The 21,931-nt window shown below is 49.0% G+C and overlaps 1 protein-coding gene across 1 annotated transcript in view; it reads right to left on the reverse strand.

Moving 5' to 3' along the window:
* Positions 1-21,931, reverse strand: part of syt17 (synaptotagmin XVII) — a 92,110-nt gene that overhangs the window by 30,737 nt on the left and 39,442 nt on the right. Inside the window, 2 exon segments of the mRNA XM_072479821.1 lie at positions 18,389-18,544; positions 18,689-18,809. Of these exon segments, the coding sequence (XP_072335922.1) occupies positions 18,389-18,544; positions 18,689-18,809 (277 nt within the window).

Consider the following 21,931-nt stretch of genomic DNA (forward strand, 5'->3'; position numbering starts at 1 on the left):
ATGCACCATAAGGAAAGATCACAAATGTACAGCTGGTGTTTTTCACACCAAGTGAACAAATACAAAAACCTCACAGCAATTCCCACTGGGACACATTCCTTTGATGTTTAGATTGTCCCATACGGATTCCTGATGACAATTCCAATCAGTTTCACAAAGAGAAAGGTTAACATTCATTTTCCAGAATGATGCTGATTTTCAAAATATAGGAGGGGGAGTGGGGGGATTCCATTTATGGTTTCGGGTTGGGGGGGTGGTGGTGAGCAGGGTCAGGGGTGGGAACGGAGAGTCCCAAAACGCAGTTTACACTGGCCGCATTTTCCGTTCCGATTGTCCCCCCCCCCCCCAAGTCAATGATGTAACGAGAAGACGTGGGACCCACCCCATCATTTATTTTCTGCTATAGGCCAAGTTATACGGTGGGAATGCGCCTTTGGAGCTGGGCCTTTGGCACTGTTTTCTCCGCCCAATGCACCATTAGAGCATAGAACACAGAACGTAGAATTCCTACAGTGCAGAAGGAGGCCATTCGGCCCATCGAGTCAGCACTGACCCTCTGAAAGAGCACCGTACCTAGGACCACTCCCCCGCCCTACCCCCGTAACCCCACCCAACCTGCACATCCCTGGGAGGAAACCGGAGCACCCGGAAGAAACCCACGCAGACACGGGGGGAACGTGCAGACGCCGCACAGTCACCCGAAGCTGGAATTCCAGTCCCACGCGCTGCGAGGCTGCAGTGCTAATCACGGTATCACCCATTATTCCTATTCTTGAGAAAATCCCACCCACAGATTAGCGAAACTGTAATTGAGTGGATTTAACAAGTAATTATTGATATTATTAACAAGTAACATAACATTTTAGTAACCAGTCTCAGATGGGGATGTAGTGATGTCACCAGACGAGTAATCCAGAGGCCCAGCCCAATGCTCTGGGTCGTAGGGTCAAATCCCACCACGGAAACTGGTGAAAATTAATTCAGTTAATAAATCTGGAATTAAAAATCTAACGATGACCACTTGGTTCAGGGAAGGAAATCTGCTGTCCTAACCTGGCCTGGCCTACACGTGACTCCAGATGCACAGCAATACTCTTCACCTCCGTCTGAAATGGCCAAGCGAGGCACTCAGTTGTATGAAACTGCAACAAGTCTGCAGAAAGGAATGAAACCTGGCGGACCACACAGTATTGTCCAACGGCAAACCCAGCCCGTCAACCCTGCAGAGCCACCTGGGGGCTTGTGCTAAAGGTGGGAGAGTGTCCCACAGACTAGTCAAGCAACAGCCTGCCATAGTCATATTCCCAGAATCATCGCTTACAGACAATGTCCCAGGCACCACTATCATAGAAACATAGAAAAAATAGGAGCAGCAGGAGGCCCTTCGAGCCCGCTCCGCCATTCATCACCATCATGGCTGATCATCCAACTCAGTAGCCTAATCCTGCTTTCTCCCCATAGCCTCTGATCCCCTTCACCCTCAGTGCTATATCTAACTGCTTCCTGAAAACATACAATGTTTTGGACTCAACTACTTCCTGTGGTAATGAATTCCACAGGGTCACCGCTCTCTGGGTGATGAAATTTCTCATCTCTGTCCTAAATTGTCGACACCGTATCCTCAGACTGTGACCCCTGGGGTGAGATTCTCCGACCCTCCGCCGGGTCAGAGAATCGCCGGGGGCTGGCGTGAATCCCGCCCCCACCGGATATTCGGCGGGGGCGGGAATCGCGCCGCGCCAGTTGGCCCGGATGGGCCGAAGTCCCGCCGCTAAAATGCCCGTCCCGCCGGCGTAGATTAAACCACCTACCTTACCGGTGGGACAAGGCGGCGCGGGCGGGCTCCGGGGTCCTGGGGGGGGCGCGGGGCGATCTGGCCCCGGGGTGTGCCCCCACGTGGCCTGGCCCGCGATCGGGGCCCACCGATCCGCGGGCGGGCCTGTGCCGTGGGGGCACTCTTTCCCTTCCGCCTTCGCCACGGTCTCCACCATGGCGGAGGTGGAAGAGACTCCCTCCACTGCGCATGCGTGGGAAGCTGTCAGCGTCCGCTGACGCTCCCGCACATGCGCCGCCCGGAGATGTCATTTCCGCGCTAGCTGGCGGGGCACCAAAGGCCTTTTCCGCCAGCTGGCGGGGCGGAAATTCGTCCGGCGCCGACCTAGCCCCTTAAGGTTGGGGCTCGGCCCCCAAAGATGCGGAGCATTCCGCACCTTTGGGGCGGCGCGATGCCCGACTGACTTGCGCCGTTTTGGGCGCCAGTCGGCGGACATCGCGACGTTTCCGGAGAATTTTGCCCCTGGTTCTGGACACACCCATCATCGGGAGCATCCTTCCTGCATCTACCCTGTCCAGTCCTGTTAGAATTTTATAGGTTTCTCTGAGATCCCCCCTCATTCTTCTGAACTCCAGCGATTACAATCCTAACCGATTCAATCTCTCCTCATACGTCAGTCCCGCCGTCCCTGGGTATGTCCTGTCCCACCAACAAAGCAGACATGCCCCAGGTGACAACACAATGGTAGGCGGCAAGACGGTCCACCTTTCGACTGAATCTTCCCTTACTTCCTATCCATTCCTTCCATTAAACCCAGCCCATCGCCTGCCACTGTGTTAGCTTGAGTCTGTTGTTGAGTAGAGAGTCCAGAGTTCTGCTCCTGTCCCAGGCACCTTTCTTTGCCTTGAACACACTCTATACAAAACCCCAAGTGCCACCTGCAACCCCTTTATATATCAGTGTCAATTATTGGATACTTAACATCTATTTGACATGTATTGGAGTGTCTGTTAACCCATTCCTAACACACTGCCCTCTCCCTTATTCTCGTAAACCCTCCTGGCCCATGTCACTGGGACTTACCTGCTCCAGGGATCCTAGGTCTTCGGCTTCTGTCTTCAACAGCAATGCCCGCAGAAAGCGATAGACAGAGATAAGCGATCCTACAAACAGATCAGATCTAAGCTCTGCAGTCCGGCCACATCCAGCCGTGAATGGTGGTGGACAATTAAACAACTCACTGGAGGAGGAGACTTCACAAATATCCCCGTCCGCAATGATGGAGGAGCCCAGCACATCTGTGTAAAAGCCGAGGCTGAGGCATTCGCAACAATCTTCAGCCAGAAGTGCCGATTGGATGATCCGTCTCGGTCTCCTCCAGAGGTCCCCAGCTGTCAGTCTTCAGCTAATTCGATTCACTCCGTATGATATCAAGAAATAGCTGAAGGCACTGGATGCTGCACAGGCCCTGACAATATTCCAGCAATAATACTGACTGCTTGTGCTCCAGAACGTGCCGCACCCCTAGCCAAGCTGTTCCAGTGCAGCGACAACACTGGCATCTACCCGGCAATGTGGAAAATTGCCCACGTGTGTCCTGTACACAAGAAACCCCCCAAGCCCCATCTCATTGTAGGTGAGGGGACCCCGGCCCCTCCTGCAACCTCCCCCACAAGTCTTCCCTCGGCCCAATCATTGTTACACCAAAGAATGCCAGCTTGGCACCTTGGCACTGCCCCTGCCAGCTGGCCATGCCACCTTGGCAGCGCTGGCTGGCATCCAGGTGGCAATGCAGAGTGCCAGGCTGGCAGTGCCAAGGTGAAACCAGCAGTGCCAGGGTGCCAACCTTCCCAAAGGGCAAGCATGTGGGAGCCCCCGAAATATCTGCCTCCCATGTCCATTAAGTGGTCCAACGACGAAGCCCAGTAGCCATAAGAAGAATGAGAGCAGAATCCGCCAATGAAGACCAATTGAGTGAGTTGAGTTAATCCCAAAGTGCATTCTGTACAATGCTGGGCAGAGAGCGGGGTTTTGCGAATAGCTTTTACCAGAAGGCTACAAAGCTTCACTTGCAATTTTGCCCGTGCATATCGCCAATACCCAGCATACCAGCTCTGATGAAAGATCCTGGGCCTGGAAAATTAACTGTTTTTCTCTCCACGGATGCTGCCAGGCCCACTGAGTATTTCCAACATTTTCTGTATTTGTAACAAACATCTGTCATTCTTACAGTTGCCCCCAAAAGCACCGAGAGGCAGGAAAGCAGGCTAAGAAAGTGAAAACTATAGCCTGACTGGATAAAGGCTGGAGGGTCGTGCGGGGAAGGGGTTCAAGGTAAAGCACTGTGGGATTGTGTGGATGGGGGTGGGGTGCGAGAGTAAACTTCATTCGGGTTTGACAATGCCGATCAATGGGCTGCATGTGGAGAATGTGAGTGAGCAGGTGAAGGGAAGCAATGGACATGACTGCACTCGGTGGAAACAGCAATCTAATAAAACTGACAGGGTAAAGATAATGGGTGGGATTCTCCGTTAGTCGACGGCAAAATCGGGGAATGCGATTGGGCGGAGAATAGAGTCCGATTCCAAAATCGCGGCAGGTGCCGATTTGACGGCAAGTCGCAATTCTCCGTCACCTCGAAAACAGCGTCAATGCGTTTCACTGCGCGCAGACAGTAGACACCGTTTGCAAATCATTAGCGGGCCTGACCCGGTATTCTCCGGGGCCTCCGCCATTCTCCGCCTGCGATGGGCCGAGTTCCCGTCGGCGCGGCCCACTTGTGCTTCTAAAAATTGCTAAACCGGCCTCGTGGCTGCTGAGGGAGAGAAAAGGGGTACGGACAGTGTCCAACATCACCATAGTGTGCTGTTGTGCCGCTGGCAAGGGGCCGGGGTGGGTGGGGGAGGGGCGGGTAGCAGGGGGTGGCCAGGAGGTGGACTGTGGGCGGGGGGGGGGGGTGGGGGGGCACGGAACACCATTGCCACAGCTGGCAAGGCAGCCATGCAGCTGCGCACACCACTAACAGCCCACTGTGAATTTAGTGCCATGGGTCGGATAGTTGTCCCCCCCAGTCCACCCCCCTGGGTGCCCTCTGGCCCCAGCCGACCCAACAGCTGTATGGGCGGCTCCAGAACAACCAGTGCCATCCTGTTGGCTGGGATGAGTGTGTGTGGGGAGTGTAATGTGTGTGTGCGGCTGGGATGAGTGTGTGTGGGGAGTGTAATGTGTGTGTGCGGCTGGGATGAGTGTGTGTGGGGAGTGTAATGTGTGTGTGCGGCTGGGATGAGTGTGTGTGGGGAGTGTAATGTGTGTGTGCGGCTGGGATGAGTGTGTGTGGGGAGTGTAATGTGTGTGTGCGGCTGGGATGAGTGTGTGTGGGGAGTGTAATGTGTGTGTGCGGCTGGGATGAGTGTGTGTGGGGAGTGTAATGTGTGTGTGTGGATGGGATGAGTGTGTGTGGGGAGTGTAATGTGTGTGTGTGGCTGGGATGAGTGTGTGTGGGGAGTGTAATGTGTGTGTGGGGATTGTAATGAGTGTGTGTGGGGAGTGTAATGTGTGTGTGCGGCTGGGGTGAGTGGGTGTGAGGAGTGTAATGTGTGTGTGCGGCTGGGATGAGAGTGTGTGGGGAGTGTAATGTGTGTGTGCGGCTGGGATGAGTGTGTGCGGGGAGTGTAATGTGTGTGTGCGGCTGGGGTGAGTGTGTGTGGGGAGTGTAATGTGTGTGTGCGGCTAGGATGAGTGTGTGTGGGGAGTGCAATGTGTGTGTGCGGCTGGGATGAGTGTGTGTGGGGAGTGTAATGTGTGTGTGCGGCTGGGACGAGTGTGTGTGGGGAGTGTAATGTGTGTGTGCGGCTGGGATGAGTGTGTGAGGGGAGTGTAATGTGTGTGTGTGGCTGGGATGAGTGTGTTTGGGGAGTGTAATGTGTGTGTGCGGCTGGGATAAGTTTGTGTGGAGAGTATAATGTGTGTGTGCGGCTGGGATGAGTGTGTTTGGGGAGTGTAATGTGTGTGTGTGGCTGGGATGAGTGTGTGTGGGGAGTGTAATGTGTGTGTACGGCTGGGATGAGTGTGTGTGGGGAGTGTAATGTGTGTGTGCGGCTGGGATGAGTGTGTGTGGGGAGTGTAATGTGTGTGTGTGGCTGGGATGAGTGTGTGTGGGGAGTGTAATGTGTGTGGGGATTGTAATGAGTGTGTGTGGGGAGTGTAATGTGTGTGTGCGGCTGGGGTGAGTGTGTGTGGGGAGTGTAATGTGTGTGTGCGGCTGGGATGAGTGTGTGTGGGGAGTGTAATGTGTGTGTGCGGCTGGGATGAGTGTGTGTGGGGAGTGTAATGTGTGTGTGCGGCTGGGATGAGTGTGTGTGGGGAGTGTAATGTGTGTGTGTGGCTGGGATGAGTGTGTGTGGGGAGTGTAATGTGTGTGTGTGGCTGGGATGAGTGTGTGTGGGGAGTGTAATGTGTGTGTGGGGATTGTAATGAGTGTGTGTGGGGAGTGTAATGTGTGTATGCGGCTGGGGTGAGTGGGTGTGAGGAGTGTAATGTGTGTGTGCGGCTGGGATGAGTGTGTGCGGGGAGTGTAATGTGTGTGTGCGGCTGGGGTGAGTGTGTGTGGGGAGTGTAATGTGTGTGTGCGGCTGGGATGAGTGTGTGCGGGGAGTGTAATGTGTGTGTGCGGCTGGGGTGAGTGTGTGTGGGGAGTGTAATGTGTGTGTGCGGCTAGGATGAGTGTGTGTGGGGAGTGCAATGTGTGTGTGCGGCTGGGATGAGTGTGTGTGGGGAGTGTAATGTGTGTGTGCGGCTGGGACGAGTGTGTGTGGGGAGTGTAATGTGTGTGTGCGGCTGGGATGAGTGTGTGAGGGGAGTGTAATGTGTGTGTGTGGCTGGGATGAGTGTGTTTGGGGAGTGTAATGTGTGTGTGCGGCTGGGATAAGTTTGTGTGGAGAGTATAATGTGTGTGTGCGGCTGGGATGAGTGTGTTTGGGGAGTGTAATGTGTGTGTGTGGCTGGGATGAGTGTGTGTGGGGAGTATAATGTGTGTGTACGGCTGGGATGAGTGTGTGTGGGGAGTGTAATGTGTGTGTGCGGCTGGGATGAGTGTGTGTGGGGAGTGTAATGTGTGTGTGCGGCTGGGATGAGTGTGTGAGGGGAGTGTAATGTGTGTGTGCGGCTGGGATGAGTGTGTGTGGGGAGTGTAATGTGTGTGTGCGGCTGGGATGAGTGTGTGTGGGGAGTGTAATGTGTGTGTGCGGCTGGGATGAGTGTGTGTGGGGAGTGTAATGTGTGTGTGTGGCTGGGATGAGTGTGTGTGGGGAGTGTAATGTGTGTGTGGCTGGGATGTGTGTGTGTGGGGAGTGTAATGTGTGTGTACGGCTGGGATGAGTGTGTGTGGGGAGTGTAATGTGTGTGTGCGGCGGGGATTAGTGTGTGGGGAGTGTAATGTGTGTGTGCGGCGGGGATTAGTGTGTGGGGAGTGTAATGTGTGTGTGCGGCTGGGATGAGTGTGTGTGGGGAGTGTAATGTGTGTGTGTGGCTGGGATGAGTGTGTGTGAGGAGTGTAATGTGTGTGTGCGCCTGGGTGAGTGTGTGTGGGGAGTGTAATGTGTGTGTGCGGCTGGGATGAGTGTGTGTGGGGAGTGTAATGTGTGTGTGCGGCTGGAATGTGTGTGTGGGGAGTGTAATGTGTGTGTGTGGCTGGGATGAGTGTGTGTGGGGAGTGTAATGTGTGTGTGCGGCTGGGATGAGTGTGTGTGGGGAGTGTAATGTGTGTGTGCGGCTGGAATGTGTGTGTGGGGAGTGTAATGTGTGTGTACGGCTGGGATGAGTGTGTGTGGGGAGTGTAATGTGTGTGTGCGGCGGGGATTAGTGTGTGTGGGGAGTGTAATGTGTGTGTACGGCTGGGATGAGTGTGTGTGGGGAGTGTAATGTGTGTGTGCGGCTGGGATGAGTGTGTGTGGGGAGTGTAATGTGTGTGTGCGGCTGGGATGAGTGTGTGGGGAGTGTAATGTGTGTGTGCGGCGGGGATTAGTGTGTGGGGAGTGTAATGTGTGTGTGCGGCTGGGATGAGTGTGTGTGGGGAGTGTAATGTGTGTGTGCGGCTGGGATGAGTGTGTGTGGGGAGTGTAATGTGTGTGTGTGGCTGGGATGAGTGTGTGTGGGGAGTGTAATGTGTGTGTGTGGCTGGGATGAGTGTGTGTGGGGAGTGTAATGTGTGTGTGCGGCTGGGATGAGTGTGTGTGGGGAGTGTAATGTGTGTGTGTGGCTGGGATGAGTGTGTGTGGGGACTGTAATGTGTGTGTGTGGCTGGGATGAGTGTGTGTGGGGAGTGTAATGTGTGTGTGTGGCTGGGATGAGTGTGTGTGGGGAGTGTAATATGTGTGTGTGTCTGGGGTGAGTGTGTGTGGGGAGTGTAATGTGTGTGCGGCTGGGATGAGTGTGTGTGGGGAGTGTAATGTGTGTGTGCGGCTGGGATGAGTGTGTGTGGGGAATGTAATGTCTGTGTGAGGCTGGGATGAGTGTGTGTGGGGAGTGTAATGTGGGTGTGCGGCTGCGATGAGTGTATGTGGGGAGTGTAATGTGTGTGTGTGGCTGGGATGAGTGTGTGTGGGGACTGTAATGTGTGTGTGTGGCTGGGATGAGTGTGTGTGGGGAGTGTAATGTGTGTGTGCGGCTGGGATGAGTGTGTGTGGGGAGTGTAATGTGTGTGTGCGGCTGGGATGAGTGTGTGTGGGGAGTGTAATGTGTGTGTGCGGCTGGGATGAGTGTGTGTGGGGAGTGTAATGTGTGTGTGCGGCTGGGATGAGTGTGTGTGGGGAGTGTAATGTGTGTGTGCGGCTGGGATGAGTGTGTGTGGGGAGTGTAATGTGTGTGTGCGGCTGGGGTGAGTGTGTGTGGGGAGTGTAATGTGTGTGTGCGGCTGGGATGAGTGTGTGGGGAGTGTAATGTGTGTGTGTCAATCACGGCGAACCCCGCACCGTTTGTCATTGGAGTCGATTGTGTTCCCCGCGGCCCCGGTGCCGGCCCCTCACCGGTAACGGGACGGTCCGAGTGTGCCGCCGGTTTTTCCGATAGAAACGTTCACGGATTCTCCGGATTTGAGGCTCTGTCCGGAGTATGTGTCTAGTCTTACGATGAACAAGTCATCGCCGCCCCTGCACCAATGCTCCACCCGGCAGGGGGCTCGGAGCCACGCCACGTAAACCCCCGGCGTTCCCGACAGAATTGCCGGGTCCGGCCAGAGAATTGCCGGATCCTGCAGCAGTCGCGGCGAACAATGTGGTGTCGGCTGTGAGCGGAACCGGCCTGGCAGATAGTGCCACCTTGTAACCCCCCTCATCACCCCGGACCACCCCCCACCAGTCTCCCCAACCCCTGCCAAAGCCTCAGCAGTCTGCGGAACGGCAACCCCCCCTCCCCGGTGGCAACAATCGGGGAATCCAGCCCGTAGTCTCAGGAACGGAAAATTCCGTCCAATATGGGAGGAGGGATTCCTGTTCTAAGTGCTTCTCTTTATTAAAGACAGTTGTAAGTTTCACAGATTTTTTAATGAAAACATCCATTTTATTGTTGAACGCAGACCTGACCTTTGATCTTTTCAAATTATTGCTCCAGTTTTCGAGGTTTGGATTTGTAGTTATCTGTGTATCAGAATTCCATGGCTCCGAAGCGAATCTCTAATTACAGTCCCTGCTCTTTGTAACGGAACCACATTGCGGTTTACAGAACAGTTCCTGGATAAAGTTCCGGAAATAAAGGGGGCTTAATGCTTCGTACTTTTCTGAAGTCCCTTTATTCATGCCCATGGTGGGCTCAATAATGTCTTTATTCCATTGAGGGCATATTTTCTCTATTCAAAGTACTGAATTACAATGTTTTCTATTCATCATAATCCCAACCGTTATCTGCAACCAACTGGTTTCAAATTCTTCTGACTTGCCTTCATTGATGAATAAATAAAACAATATTTAATCCAGAGAAAGACTTTTTTGATCAAGCATTTTCCCCGGCCAAGCATAGGATTGCAATCAACGCAAAAAATAAATCAGTGATCAGAAAAAATGTTAGATCTTGATTGTGACAACATTCCTACTTGATGTCATCAAACAAGCAAAGTCTCGAGCCCAGAATCTGTGTTACACACCAGGGGCCGAGGTTTTATATTGATCTCCTACAGTACTTAACATTTCATAAATATTACAAATGTTTCACATGATCTCTCATTGAAGAAGAGCCGAGCGATTTCCATATTTCTGCTAAGTTATGGATCTGGGATGTTTAAGCATTCAGTAACTCAGCGAATGCAAGCTAACAATTGGAGCTGTTATTATCGAAAGTGGTGGTGAGATTTGAAAAAATGAATTTTAAGATATAAGGGGCGTGATTCTCCATTGCCCGACGGAGATATCGTAATCAGCGATTGGGCAGAGAATCATTTCCAACACCCAAATCCGGGGCGCCGGTTTGATGGTGGTTTCCAGTAACCGCCCCCTCTGAAATGGCATCAGTGCGTCACGTGCCGCACGCCGCTGAAACGGCGTTGGCGCGTCATCGAAGCCCGTCCCCCGATGGGCCGAGTTCCTGACCACGCGGTTGACGTGTGGTCTGAGCGGTCGGGAACCCAACGTGGCAGCCGCGGACTGTATCCAGTGGCGCTACACTCAGCCGGGGCTATGCTGTTGGCCGGGGGGGATGGAGGGGGGGGGCTTCCGCGAGAGGTGGGGGACAGGTGGGGGTTGGCCAGGGGGTGGCCTAAGGGGCCGTATTTGGCAGGTCGGGTCCACGCACAGCCAGCGCCATGTTGTACTGCACGACCATTGCGGGCCGTCCTCGTGCACATGCGCAGCCAGGATCCAGGCATTCTCCGGCCGGTTTCGGTGTGGGAGCCGGGAGTTTCACCCGGCGCCGCTGCTAGCCCCTCACCGGTCCCGAAGCGCCGATTTTGGCAACGCAAAACGCCCGGGATTTCCCCGTTTCAGCCGGCACTTAGCCGCTGAAATGGAGAATCCAGCCCATTGTAGTTCTCTCATACATCAGGAATTTACTCCTTGTCGCTACTGGGTAATCGTGGCTTTACATCTTAGCACCAACAATTTTAAAAATGTATATTGAAACAAACCAGTATTGATGAGATTGTAAAAGAAATTGGCTTCAGAAGTTACTAAGTCTGACGTCATGAGAGATTTGATTTAACATCAGTAGATGCAATCATTAATGTTTAACAATCTTAGCCTGGCCATTATGCAATGTCATGTTACCGAACAACATAGAACATAGAACATAGAACAATACAGCGCAGTACAGGCCCTTCGGCCCACGATGTTGCACCGAAACAAAAGCCATCCAACCTACACTATGCCATTATCATCCATATGTTTATCCACTTGAGTGTTATCAAATTCACTCCCTTGTCTATATTTACAAAGATGTGGAGATGCCGGCGTTGGACTGGGGTGGGCACAGTAAGAAGTCTTACAACACCAGGTTAAAGTCCAACAGGTTTGTTTCAAACACTAGCTTTCGGAGCGCTGCTCCTTCCTCAGGTGAAGGAGCAGCGCTCCGAAAGCTAGTGATTTCAAACAAACCTGTTGGTCTTTAACCTGGTGTCAGACTTCTTACTATATTTGCAAAGTTATCAATGTGTTTAAAGCACAGCTGCATCAGCGATTTCTTGAAACAGTGTTCCTATGTTGTACATTACTTCAATCAATGAGCTTCCCCAAATACATAGAAACAAACATAGAGAATAGGAGCAGGAGGAGGCCATTCGGCCCTTCGAGCCTGCTCCGCTATTCATGATGATCATGGCTGACCATCAAATTCGTGATCCCTGATCCCACCTTTTTCTCATATCCTTTGATCCCTTTAGCCCCAAGAGCTATATCTAATTCCTTCTTGAAATTACACAATGTTTTGGCCACAACTACTTTCTGTGGGAGTGAATTCCACAGATTCACCGCTCTCTGGGTGAAGAAATTTCTCCTCACCTCAGTCCTAAAAGGTTTACCCCTTATCCACAAACTATGACCCCTAGTTCTGGACTCCCCCACCATCGGGAACATTCTTCCTGAATCTACCCTGTCTAATCCTGTTAGAATGTTGTAAGTTTCTCTGAGATCCCCTCTCACTCTTCTAAACTCCAATGAATATAATCCTAACCGACTCAGTCTCTCCTCATATGGCAGTCCCGCCATCCCAGGAATCAGCCTGGTTAACCTTCGCTGCTCTCCCTCCACAGCAAGAACATCCTTCCTCAGATAAGGACACCAAAACTTCGCACAATACTCCGGATGTGGCCTCACCAAGACCCTGTATAATTGCAGTAAAACATCTCTATTCCTATATTCGAATCCTCTCGCTATGAAGCCAACATACCATTTGCCTTCTTTACTGCCTGCTGTACCTGCGCGCTTACTTTCAGCGACTGATGCACGAGGACACCGAGATCTCGCTGAGTATCCGCCTCTCTCAGTTTACACCCATTCCAATAATAATCTGCTTTCCTATTTTTGCTACCAAACCGGATAACCTCACATTTATCCACAACTGCATCTGCCGTGCATGTGCCCACTCACTCAGCCTGTCTAAATCTCACTGAAGCATCTCTGCAGCCTCCTCACAGCTCACCCTCCCACCCAACTCTGTATCATCTCTGGAGTTTGCACATTCTCCTCGGGATTGCGTGGGTTTCACCCCCACAACCCTTTTTGAATAGCGGGGTTACATTCGCTACTCTCCAATCTGTAGGAACCATTCCAGAGTCTAAAGAATTTTGGAAAATGGCCACCAATGGATCTAGTATTTCGAGGGCTGCTTCCTTAAGTACCCTGGGATGAAGATTATCAGGCCCGGGAGCCTTCAATCCATTAATTTCCCCCAAACCGTTTCTTGCCTAATACCAATTTACTTCAGCTTTTCACTGAAACTTGTGTTTGTCAGAACTTCCGGTACATTATTCACATCTTCCTTTGTGAAGACTGAAGCAAAGTCCGAATTTAATTCCTCCTCCATTTCTTTGTTCCCCGTTATGAATTCCCCTGTTTCTGACTGCAAGGGGCCTACATTAGTTTTTAATCAATCTCTTTCTCTTTACATACCTATAGAGACCTTTACAGTCAATTTTTATATTCCCCCTAGTTTACTTTCATATTATATTTTCCCCTTTTTAATCAATCCCTCGGTCATTCTTTGCTGAATTTTAAACTGTTCCCAATCCTCAGGTCTATTGTTTCTCTTGTTCGTGGCAGTTTACAATTGGGGTGCTTCACTGGTGTTTCTACGATCTCTCATTTAAGACGAGCCTACCGATCTCCATATCTCTGCTTAAGTCCTGAATCTGGAATATGTGTGTGTGTCCAGGGACTTAGCAATTTACACCTTAACAATTGGACCAATTATATCCTCTATGTTTAGTGATTGCTCAGGTGTAATAAATGATGATGGTGGAAATATCTCTCTATCTGCACTGGTGCATGTTCGAGCTGTGTTGGGTATGTGCACAGTATCTGGGGGGATATTTGGGGTAATATATTTTCCCAGTCCTTCTGTAAAAAGACAACAAGGGCAAGTAAAAAAAGGCATAACCGAGTTGATGAATCACAGCTAGAAATACTTCTAATGTGTGGGTAATAAAAACAGAAAATGCTGGAAATGTTCAGCATGTCAGGCAGCATCAGTGGAGAAACAGTTAACATTTCAGGTCGCTGGCCTTTTGTCAGAACTGGAAAATCTAGAGAAGTAACTTTAACCTGTAACTTTTTCCACTTCCTTTTGAAACGTCAATGACCTGGAGCATTAACTCTTTCCCCCCCGGAGACGCTGCTTTACCTGGTACGTATTTCCAGCATTTTTATTTTTACTTATCCACTTTATTCTGCTTTTGATGGGGAATTCATATTGTATTTAATGCAAGTTTTGTCATAGGTTTTTCAAATACTTTTTATAGATTGGTGCTAATATCTATTAAGTTGTGGTAGACGCATCACATGGAGGGGGTGGGGAATATACTTATTGCAGGAAAGTCCCCCCCCCACCCCCCACTTGACTTCATTCTACCCCTTCCCCAGGTCCCTGTAAACTCTAATAAAATTAAAAGATCATCACTTGGTCAAACGTCTTCCCTGGCAGACAGAAGGATGGCTATTGTTTTGTGATCTTTCCAACACCTAGGAAGATGTTCTCTTCTTTCTCGGTTCTGTGTACTGCAGAGATACCAATCACCCTGCAATGATTTAGTCCCAGGCCTGGGGCGTCATTCTCCGACCCCCCGCTGGGTTGGAGAATCGCCGGGGGCTGGCATAAATCCCGCCCCCGCCGGTTGCCGAAGTCTCCGGCACCGGATATTCGGCGGGGGCGGGAATCGCGCCGTGCCGGTTGGCGTGCCCCCCCGCTCGATTCTCCGGCCCGAATGGGCCGAAGTCCCTGCGATAAATTGCCTGTCCCGCCGGCGTGGATTAAACCACCTTTTGAACGGCGGGACAAGGCGGCGTGGGCGGGCTCCGGGGTCCTGGGGGGGGGGGCGCGGGGCGATCTGGCCCCGGGGGGTGCCCCCACGGTTGCCTGGCCCGCGATCGGGGCCCACCGATCCGCGGGCGGGCCTGTGCCGCGGGGGCACTCTTTCCCTTCCGCCTCCGCCACGGTCTCCACCATGGCAGAGGCGGAAGAGACTCCCTCCACTGCGCATGCGTGGGAAACTGTCAGCGGCCGCTAACGCTCCCGCGCATGCGCCGCCCGGAGATGTCATTTCCGCGCCAGCTGGCGGGGCGGAAATTCCTCCGGCGCCGGCCTAGCCCCTCAATGTTGGGGCTCGGCCCCCAAAGATGCGGAGCATTACGCACCTTTGGGGCAGCGCGATGCCCGTCTGATTGGCGCCGTTTCGGGAGAATTTCGCCCCAGGTTTGTGAATTGATGTTTGTGTCCCGGGGCTTTTGACTGACACCTTTCTGACCCATCCAAAGGCGATTACAATGGGATGAGAGAAGAACTCGCTAAGGTAGACTGGGAGCAAAGACTTCATGGTGAAGCAGTTGAGGAACAGTGGAGAACCTTCCGAGCGATCTTTCACAGTGTTCAGGAAAGGTTCATACCGACAAAAAAGAAAGACGGTAGAAAGGGGAAAAATCGACCGTGGATGTCTAAGGAAATAAGGGAGAGTATCAAATTGAAGGAAAAAACATACAAAGTGGCAAAAATTAGTGGGAGACTAGAGGACTGGGAAGTCTTTAGGGGGCAACAGAAAGCTACTAAAAAAGCTATAAAGAAGAGTAAGGTAGATTATGAAATTAAACTTGCTCAGAACATAAAAGCAGATAGTAACCGGAGGAGGAGGTGGAAGCAGGGACGATAGTGACATTTAAGGGGCATCGTGACAAATACATGAATAGGATGGGAATAGAGGGATACGGACCCAGGAAGTGTGGAAGATTGTAGTTTAGTCGGGCAGCATGGTCGGCACGGGCTTGGAGGGCCGAAGGGCCTGTTCCTGTGCTGTACATTTCTTTGTTCTTTGTTTGTAAAAGCTTCTACAAATATATAAGGCAAAAAAGAGTGGCTAAGGTAAATATTGGTCCTTTGGAAGATGAGAAGGGAGATTTAATAATAGGAGGCGGGGAAATGGCTGAGGAGCTGAACAGGTTTTTTGGGTCAGTCTTCACAGTGGAAGACAAAAATAACATGCCAGTGACTGATGGAAATAAAGATATGATAGGTGAGGACCTTGAGATGATTGTAATCACTAAGGAGGCAGTATTGGGCAAGCTAATGGGGCTAAAGGTAGACAAGTCTCCTGGCCCTGATGGGATGCATCCCAGAATGTTAAAAGAGATGGCTAGGGAAATTGTAAACGCACTAGCGATAATTTATCAAAATTCACTAGACTCTGGGGTGGTCCCAGAGGATTGGAAAGTAGCAAACGTGACACCACTATTTAAAAAAGGAGGTCGGCAGAAAGCGGGTAATTATAGGCCGGTAAGCTCAACTTTGGTTGTAGGGAAAATGCTGGAATCTATCATCAAGGAAGAAATAGCGGGGCACCTGGAGGGAAATTTTCCCATTGGGCAGACGCAGCATGGGTTCACAAAGGGTAGGTCGTGTCTGATTAATTTGGTAGAATTTTTTGAGGACGTTACCAGTGCAGTAGATAACGGGGAGCCAATGGATGTGGTATATCTGGATTTCCAGAAAGCTTTTGACAAGGTGCCACACAAAAGGTTGCCGCATAAACTAAAGATGCATGGCATTGAGGGTAAAGTGGTAGCATGGGTAGAGGATTGGTTAACTAACAGAAAGCAAAGAGTGGGGATTAATGGGTGTTTCTCTGGTTGGCAACCTGTTAACTAGTGGGGTCCCTCAAGGATCAGTGTTGGGCCCGCAGTTGTTCACAATTTACATAGATGATTTGGAGTTGGGGACCAAGTGCAATGTGTCCAAGTTTGCAGACGACACTAAGATGAGTGGTAAAGCAAAAAGTACAGAGGATACCGGAAGTCTGCAGAAGGATTTGGATAGGTTAGATGAATGGGCTAGGGTCTGGAAGATGGAATTCAATGTTGCCAAGTGTGAGGCTATCCATTTTGGGAGGAATAACAGCAGAATGGATTATTATTTAAATGGTAAGATGTTAAAACATGCTGCTGTGCAGAGGGACCTGGGTGTGCTGGTGCACGAGTCGCAAAAAATTGGTGTGCAGGTGCAACAGGTGATTAAGAAGGCTAATCGAGTTTTGTCTTTCATTGCTAGAGGGATGGAGTTCAAGACTAGGGAGGTTATGCTGCAATTGTATAAGGTGTTGGTGAGGCCACATCTGGAGTATTGTGTTCAGTTTTGGTCTCCTTACCTGAGAAAGGACATATTGGCACTGGAGGGAGTGCAGAGGAGATTCACTCGGTTGATCCCAGAGTTGAGGGGATTAGATTATGATGAGAGGTTGAGTAGACTGGGACTGTACTTATTGGAGTTTAGAAGGATGCGGGGGGACCTTATTGAAACATATAAAATTATGAAGGGAATAGATAGGATAGATGCGGGCAGGTTGTTTCCACTGGTCGGGGAAAGCAGAACTAGGGGGCATAGCCTCAAAATAAGGGGAGGTAGATTTAGGACCGAGTTTAGGAGGAACTTCTTCACCCAAAGGGTTGTGAATCTCTGGAATTCCTTGCCCAGTGAAGCAGTTGAGGCTCCTTCTTTCAACGTTTTTAAGAAAAAGATAGATACCTTTCTAAAGAATAAAGGGATTCGGGGATATGGTGTACGGGCCGGAGAGTGGAGCAGAGTCCACAAAGATCAGCCATGATCTCATTAAATGGCGGAGCAGGCACGAGGGGCCAGATGGCCTACTCCTGTTCCTAGTTCTTATGTTCTTATATCCCGCTTCAGTGGCAATGATCCTGTGAGCTTTAATTCAGAAGTTTCCAACTGACACAGTGGGATTATCAGACACTTTCTTTCCTGATAAAAGAATCCAAAATATCATTTCCTATTTACTTAAGTGCTAGATTGTGAACTCTGATTAAACTCCAGAATGGCAGCTATTCAGAATTTCCGAGGTGTTTATTGATTGAATGGTTTGAGCACACGATTTCTCTGTTAAAAGCATTAGTCAGATTACACTGGAAGCTCATTCCCAACATTGTTCCTGTTGTAACATCATTGACTTATTTAAACCAATTAAAGTGTTGCTGATCAGTGTGGCACATTGACACAGACAGGGAAAGTTGCAGCAGATGGGAAACATAATTTAGTTACTGTTGTTTAGACAAGGAGATAATAAAGTCTGAGGGCAAAATTGGCTTTGTTGATTCATGGACACTTTTGCCATTAAAAGAAGTAAATTTGTAAACATAAACTGGGATCAGTTGTGACATTTATTTTTGCTTTTCTCACAGAAATGTGTTGATGGGGCATTCAGTCCATCTCAACTACAAAATCATACTTGTTCTGATTTATTTTAAAACAAAAAGAACAGAATTAAAATAAAATCCAGTAAATATAATTCATGTCCAGGACAAGCAATGTGGTATTTGACAATAGAATACTGCATTGTATCGCTTTCCAATTTTTCATATTTAATGTTTTTGATGTTTTGTTCCTTTTAAAATGTTAATATAAAGGTTAAATCAGGTCAAGACATTGCCCACTGCAGTACTGTTCCTTTGCTGCCCTATACCTGTGTTGACTGATGTCAACTAGGGCAGTAATTGGGACTTACAATTGACTGCAATGCCTTATAGGTCGCAAAGCAAAAGTTAAGTGTAACTCATGCATCTTGTTATGATCCAGCCATTCTCTACTGAAAGCATGCACGAATGGGTGCCCTAATCTGCAAGTTCAAGTGTGAAGACATCCATGGTGGAATAGCCTGCGACTGGTCAGTGCCAACGCTGACTAAAAAAGCACGGCCACTTGGGGAAAAGCGCCTGAAACCTGTTGGTACATGCGGTACAAAAATCTTTAAAGAGAGAATGAGAGGACATTGATATACAATATATATACAGTATATATTTCAATACACATATACAACTAAATGATTTCCATTAGTAAAGAAATTGAAGCTTTAGGAAGAAACAAAGGAGTTGGTATTTTTAACCAATTGTTAATTCACATTGAATATTAATAAACTGGGATTACCTGTAAAAACTAAGCTGATATCGTCCAATTCTTCTGAAGGAACCTTAAAACTGAAGGATTCATTGTAGAATGGATCGATGGTTCCCTTCATGCAAGATGTTTTTTTTGTTTTTACCAGTTTTAGGCCATGCACCAGTTGAACTTTAACAAATGGATCTAACAAAGTTTAAATGAAGAACAAGGTTGACATAGTTCTAACCCATAATGTGTATGATCAGCTATACAACAGATTAAATATTAAATTATCACCAGTGCATTGTAAAATAGCTACCACTAAGTGTTAATAAAACTCATCTTTACCTGATCCTTGGCTCATATCTGTCTGAAGAAGTTGTTTTGCCCTAATAATATCCACATTGAGTCTTCCTGCACTTGGCAAATAATTAAGAGAGATCAATAGTTCTCCTAGTTCGACTTCATTCTAGAAGAAAACAGCGTTGAATCAGAATACCACACATTTGAACCAATGAATGTAATAATACATTTTATCTGGGAACAGCTTGTTTGGTATTTAGGATATTAAACACATGCATGAACAGTTTTTAAAAATCGTAGCCACAAATTCACTCTCTTGCACATTCATTTAAAACATTTTTTTTTTTTTTTAAAGAGTACCCAATTATTTTTTTTCCAATTAAGGGGCAATTTAGCGTAGCCAATCCACCTAACCTGCACATCTTTGGGTTGTGGGGGCGAAACCCACGCAGACACGGGGAGAATGTGCAAACTCCACATGGACAAGTGACCCAGGCCCGGGGTTTGAACCCGGGTCCTCAGCGCTGGAGGCAGCAGTGCTAACCACTGTGCCACCATGCCGCCCAGCTCTCTTGCACATTCATACATGAAACTAATATGTTCCTGTCGGAACCAGTCACTTTTATGCTTTCCCATACAACAAAATGTGATTTTGCAGTGTCCATATGGTCAATGGCACCGCCGGCTTTTTGCATCCAAAATGTGGCATGTGTTCAGATTTCTGGTGCTGGCAGAGTGTGGCCCCAGGATAGGGAATAAGTACCGGAATTCTACAGAGTGAGCACATCACAAAGTCAGGACTTTAGTAAGGATACAGGGAGCCCACACAGAGTAAATAGTTTATTTACACAAACGATATATAGACTACCCGGGAGATCCTTACCGGGATTCTCGCTGGTCGGTGCTTTACTGGCCGACCTTCTGTACATGGGTTAATTGAGATACCCTGACCCCAGCAGGGAAGCCCGTACTCCACAAGGAGCACAGGGAAGATCCCATAGGTTCCGTGTGGGATATTAGAAGTACGCGTGGAATGTCGATTTCTATCAATGGTGACCTGAATACAACAAGTAACATTATCCCTGACCATTGCTAAACACTGCATTCAGCAACACGATTTGGGACCTCACTGGTGTCAGGGATTTTCAGGTTCGTTGCTGATTGATTTCTCCTGCCCAATGCTGAGCTTGTCAGTGGGTGTCCAGCGACATAAAGTTACAAAACTCGACAGGAAGTGGTGGGGCACATGCCGGTGGTATTGATTCTGACAACAGGAGTCCAGTTCAGATCACTTTCCCCAACACGAGCAGGCGCTACCTTCACCTACAGCACAGCAGGAGAATGAGGAAAGGCAACAAAGCAGATGAAAACTCTGGAAGAGGGAGGAGGGGAGAGGGGCTCACAGCAGATTATCCTTATCGACCCAGGATCTTCAGGCAAGGACTGTCTTACCTCGATTTCAGGTGAAAAAGTGCTTCAGGTCAGTTTACTTCACAAGGGAATGTCATTTGAAATCTGTAATCTGCCATGCAGCGTCAGAGCAGAGAGGGCATGGCATGACCAGAGGCTCAGCGGATGACCTTGGCCATGACGTTTTATATTATGAGCGCCTTCCAGGCTGGAGTAGGCAATATTTTAATCACCTCTCAGGTCACAGTCCGCTGTCGTATTAGGTAACCATTGAGGCACCGTATACAAGGAGGATTGAAAAAGATTCACTCTCAGGCAGAGAGACTGGCCCACGGTGCAGGGCTACACACTGAATGTCCACCATTTTCTGGTGTCATATTTTCCATAACGGCAGCGGATTCAATCAATGTCCAGTCAGAGTGACCATAAACACTGAATGTCCAGTCAGAGTGACCATAAATATTGAATGTCCAGTCAGAGTGACCATAAACACTGAATGTGCAGTCAGAGTGACCATAAACACTGAATGTCCAGTCAGAGTGACCATAAACACTGAATGTGCAGTCAGAGTGACCATAAACACTGAATGTCCAGTCAGAGTGACCATAAACACTGAATGTGCAGTCAGAGTGACCATAAACACTGAATATCCAGTCAGAGTGACCATAAACACTGAATGTGCAGTCAGAGTGACCATAAACACTGAATGTCCAGTCAGAGTGACCATAAATACTGAATGTGCAGTCAGAGTGACCATAAACACTGAATGTCCAGTCAGCGTGACCATAAACACGGAATGTCCAGTCAGAGTGACCATAAACACTGAATGTCCAGTCAGAGTGACCATAAACACTGAATGTCCAGTCAGAGTGACCATAAACACTGAATGTCCAGTCAGAGTGACCATAAACACTGAATGTCCAGTCAGAGTGACCATAAACACTGAATGTCCAGTCAGAGTGACCATAAACACTGAATGTCCAGTCAGAGTGACCATAAACACTGAATGTCCAGTCAGAGTGACCATAAACACTGAATGTCCAGTCAGAGTGACCATAAACACTGAATGTCCAGTCAGAGTGACCATAAATACTGAATGTCCAGCCAGAGTGACCATAAACACTGAATGTCCAGTCAGAGTGACCATAAACACTGAACGTCAGGTCAGATGACCATAAACACTGAATGTCCAGTCAGAGTGACCATGAACACTGAATGTCCAGTCAGAGTGACCATAAACACTGAATGTCCAGTCAGAGTGACCATAAACACTGAATGTCCAGTCAGAGTGACCATAAACACTGAATGTCCAGTCAGAGTGACCATAAACACTGAATCAATGTCCCGTCAGAGTGATCATAAACACTGAATGTCCAGTCAGAGTGACCATAAACATTGAATGTCCAGTCAGAGTGACCATAAACACTGAACGTCAGGTCAGATGACCATAAACACTGAATGTCCAGTCAGAGTGACCATGAACACTGAATGTCCAGTCAGAGTGACCATAAACACTGAATGTCCAGTCAGAGTGACCATAAACACTGAATGTCCAGTCAGAGTGACCATAAACACTGAATGTCCAGTCAGTGTGACCATAAACACTGAATGTCCAGTCAGAGTGACCATAAGCACTGAATGTCCAGTCAGAGTGACCATAAACACTGACTGTCCAGTCAGAGTGACCATAAACACTGAATGTCCAGTCAGAGTGACCATAAACACTGAATGTCCAGTCAGAGTGACCATAAGCACTGAATGTCCAGTCAGAGTGACCATAAACACTGAATGTCCAGTCAGAGTGACCATAAATACTGAATGTCCAGCCAGAGTGACCATAAACACTGAATGTCCAGTCAGAGTGACCATAAACACTGA

The sequence above is a fragment of the Scyliorhinus torazame genome, chromosome 17 (assembly GCF_047496885.1).
Source record: "Scyliorhinus torazame isolate Kashiwa2021f chromosome 17, sScyTor2.1, whole genome shotgun sequence".
Taxonomy (NCBI): Eukaryota; Metazoa; Chordata; class Chondrichthyes; order Carcharhiniformes; family Scyliorhinidae; genus Scyliorhinus; species Scyliorhinus torazame.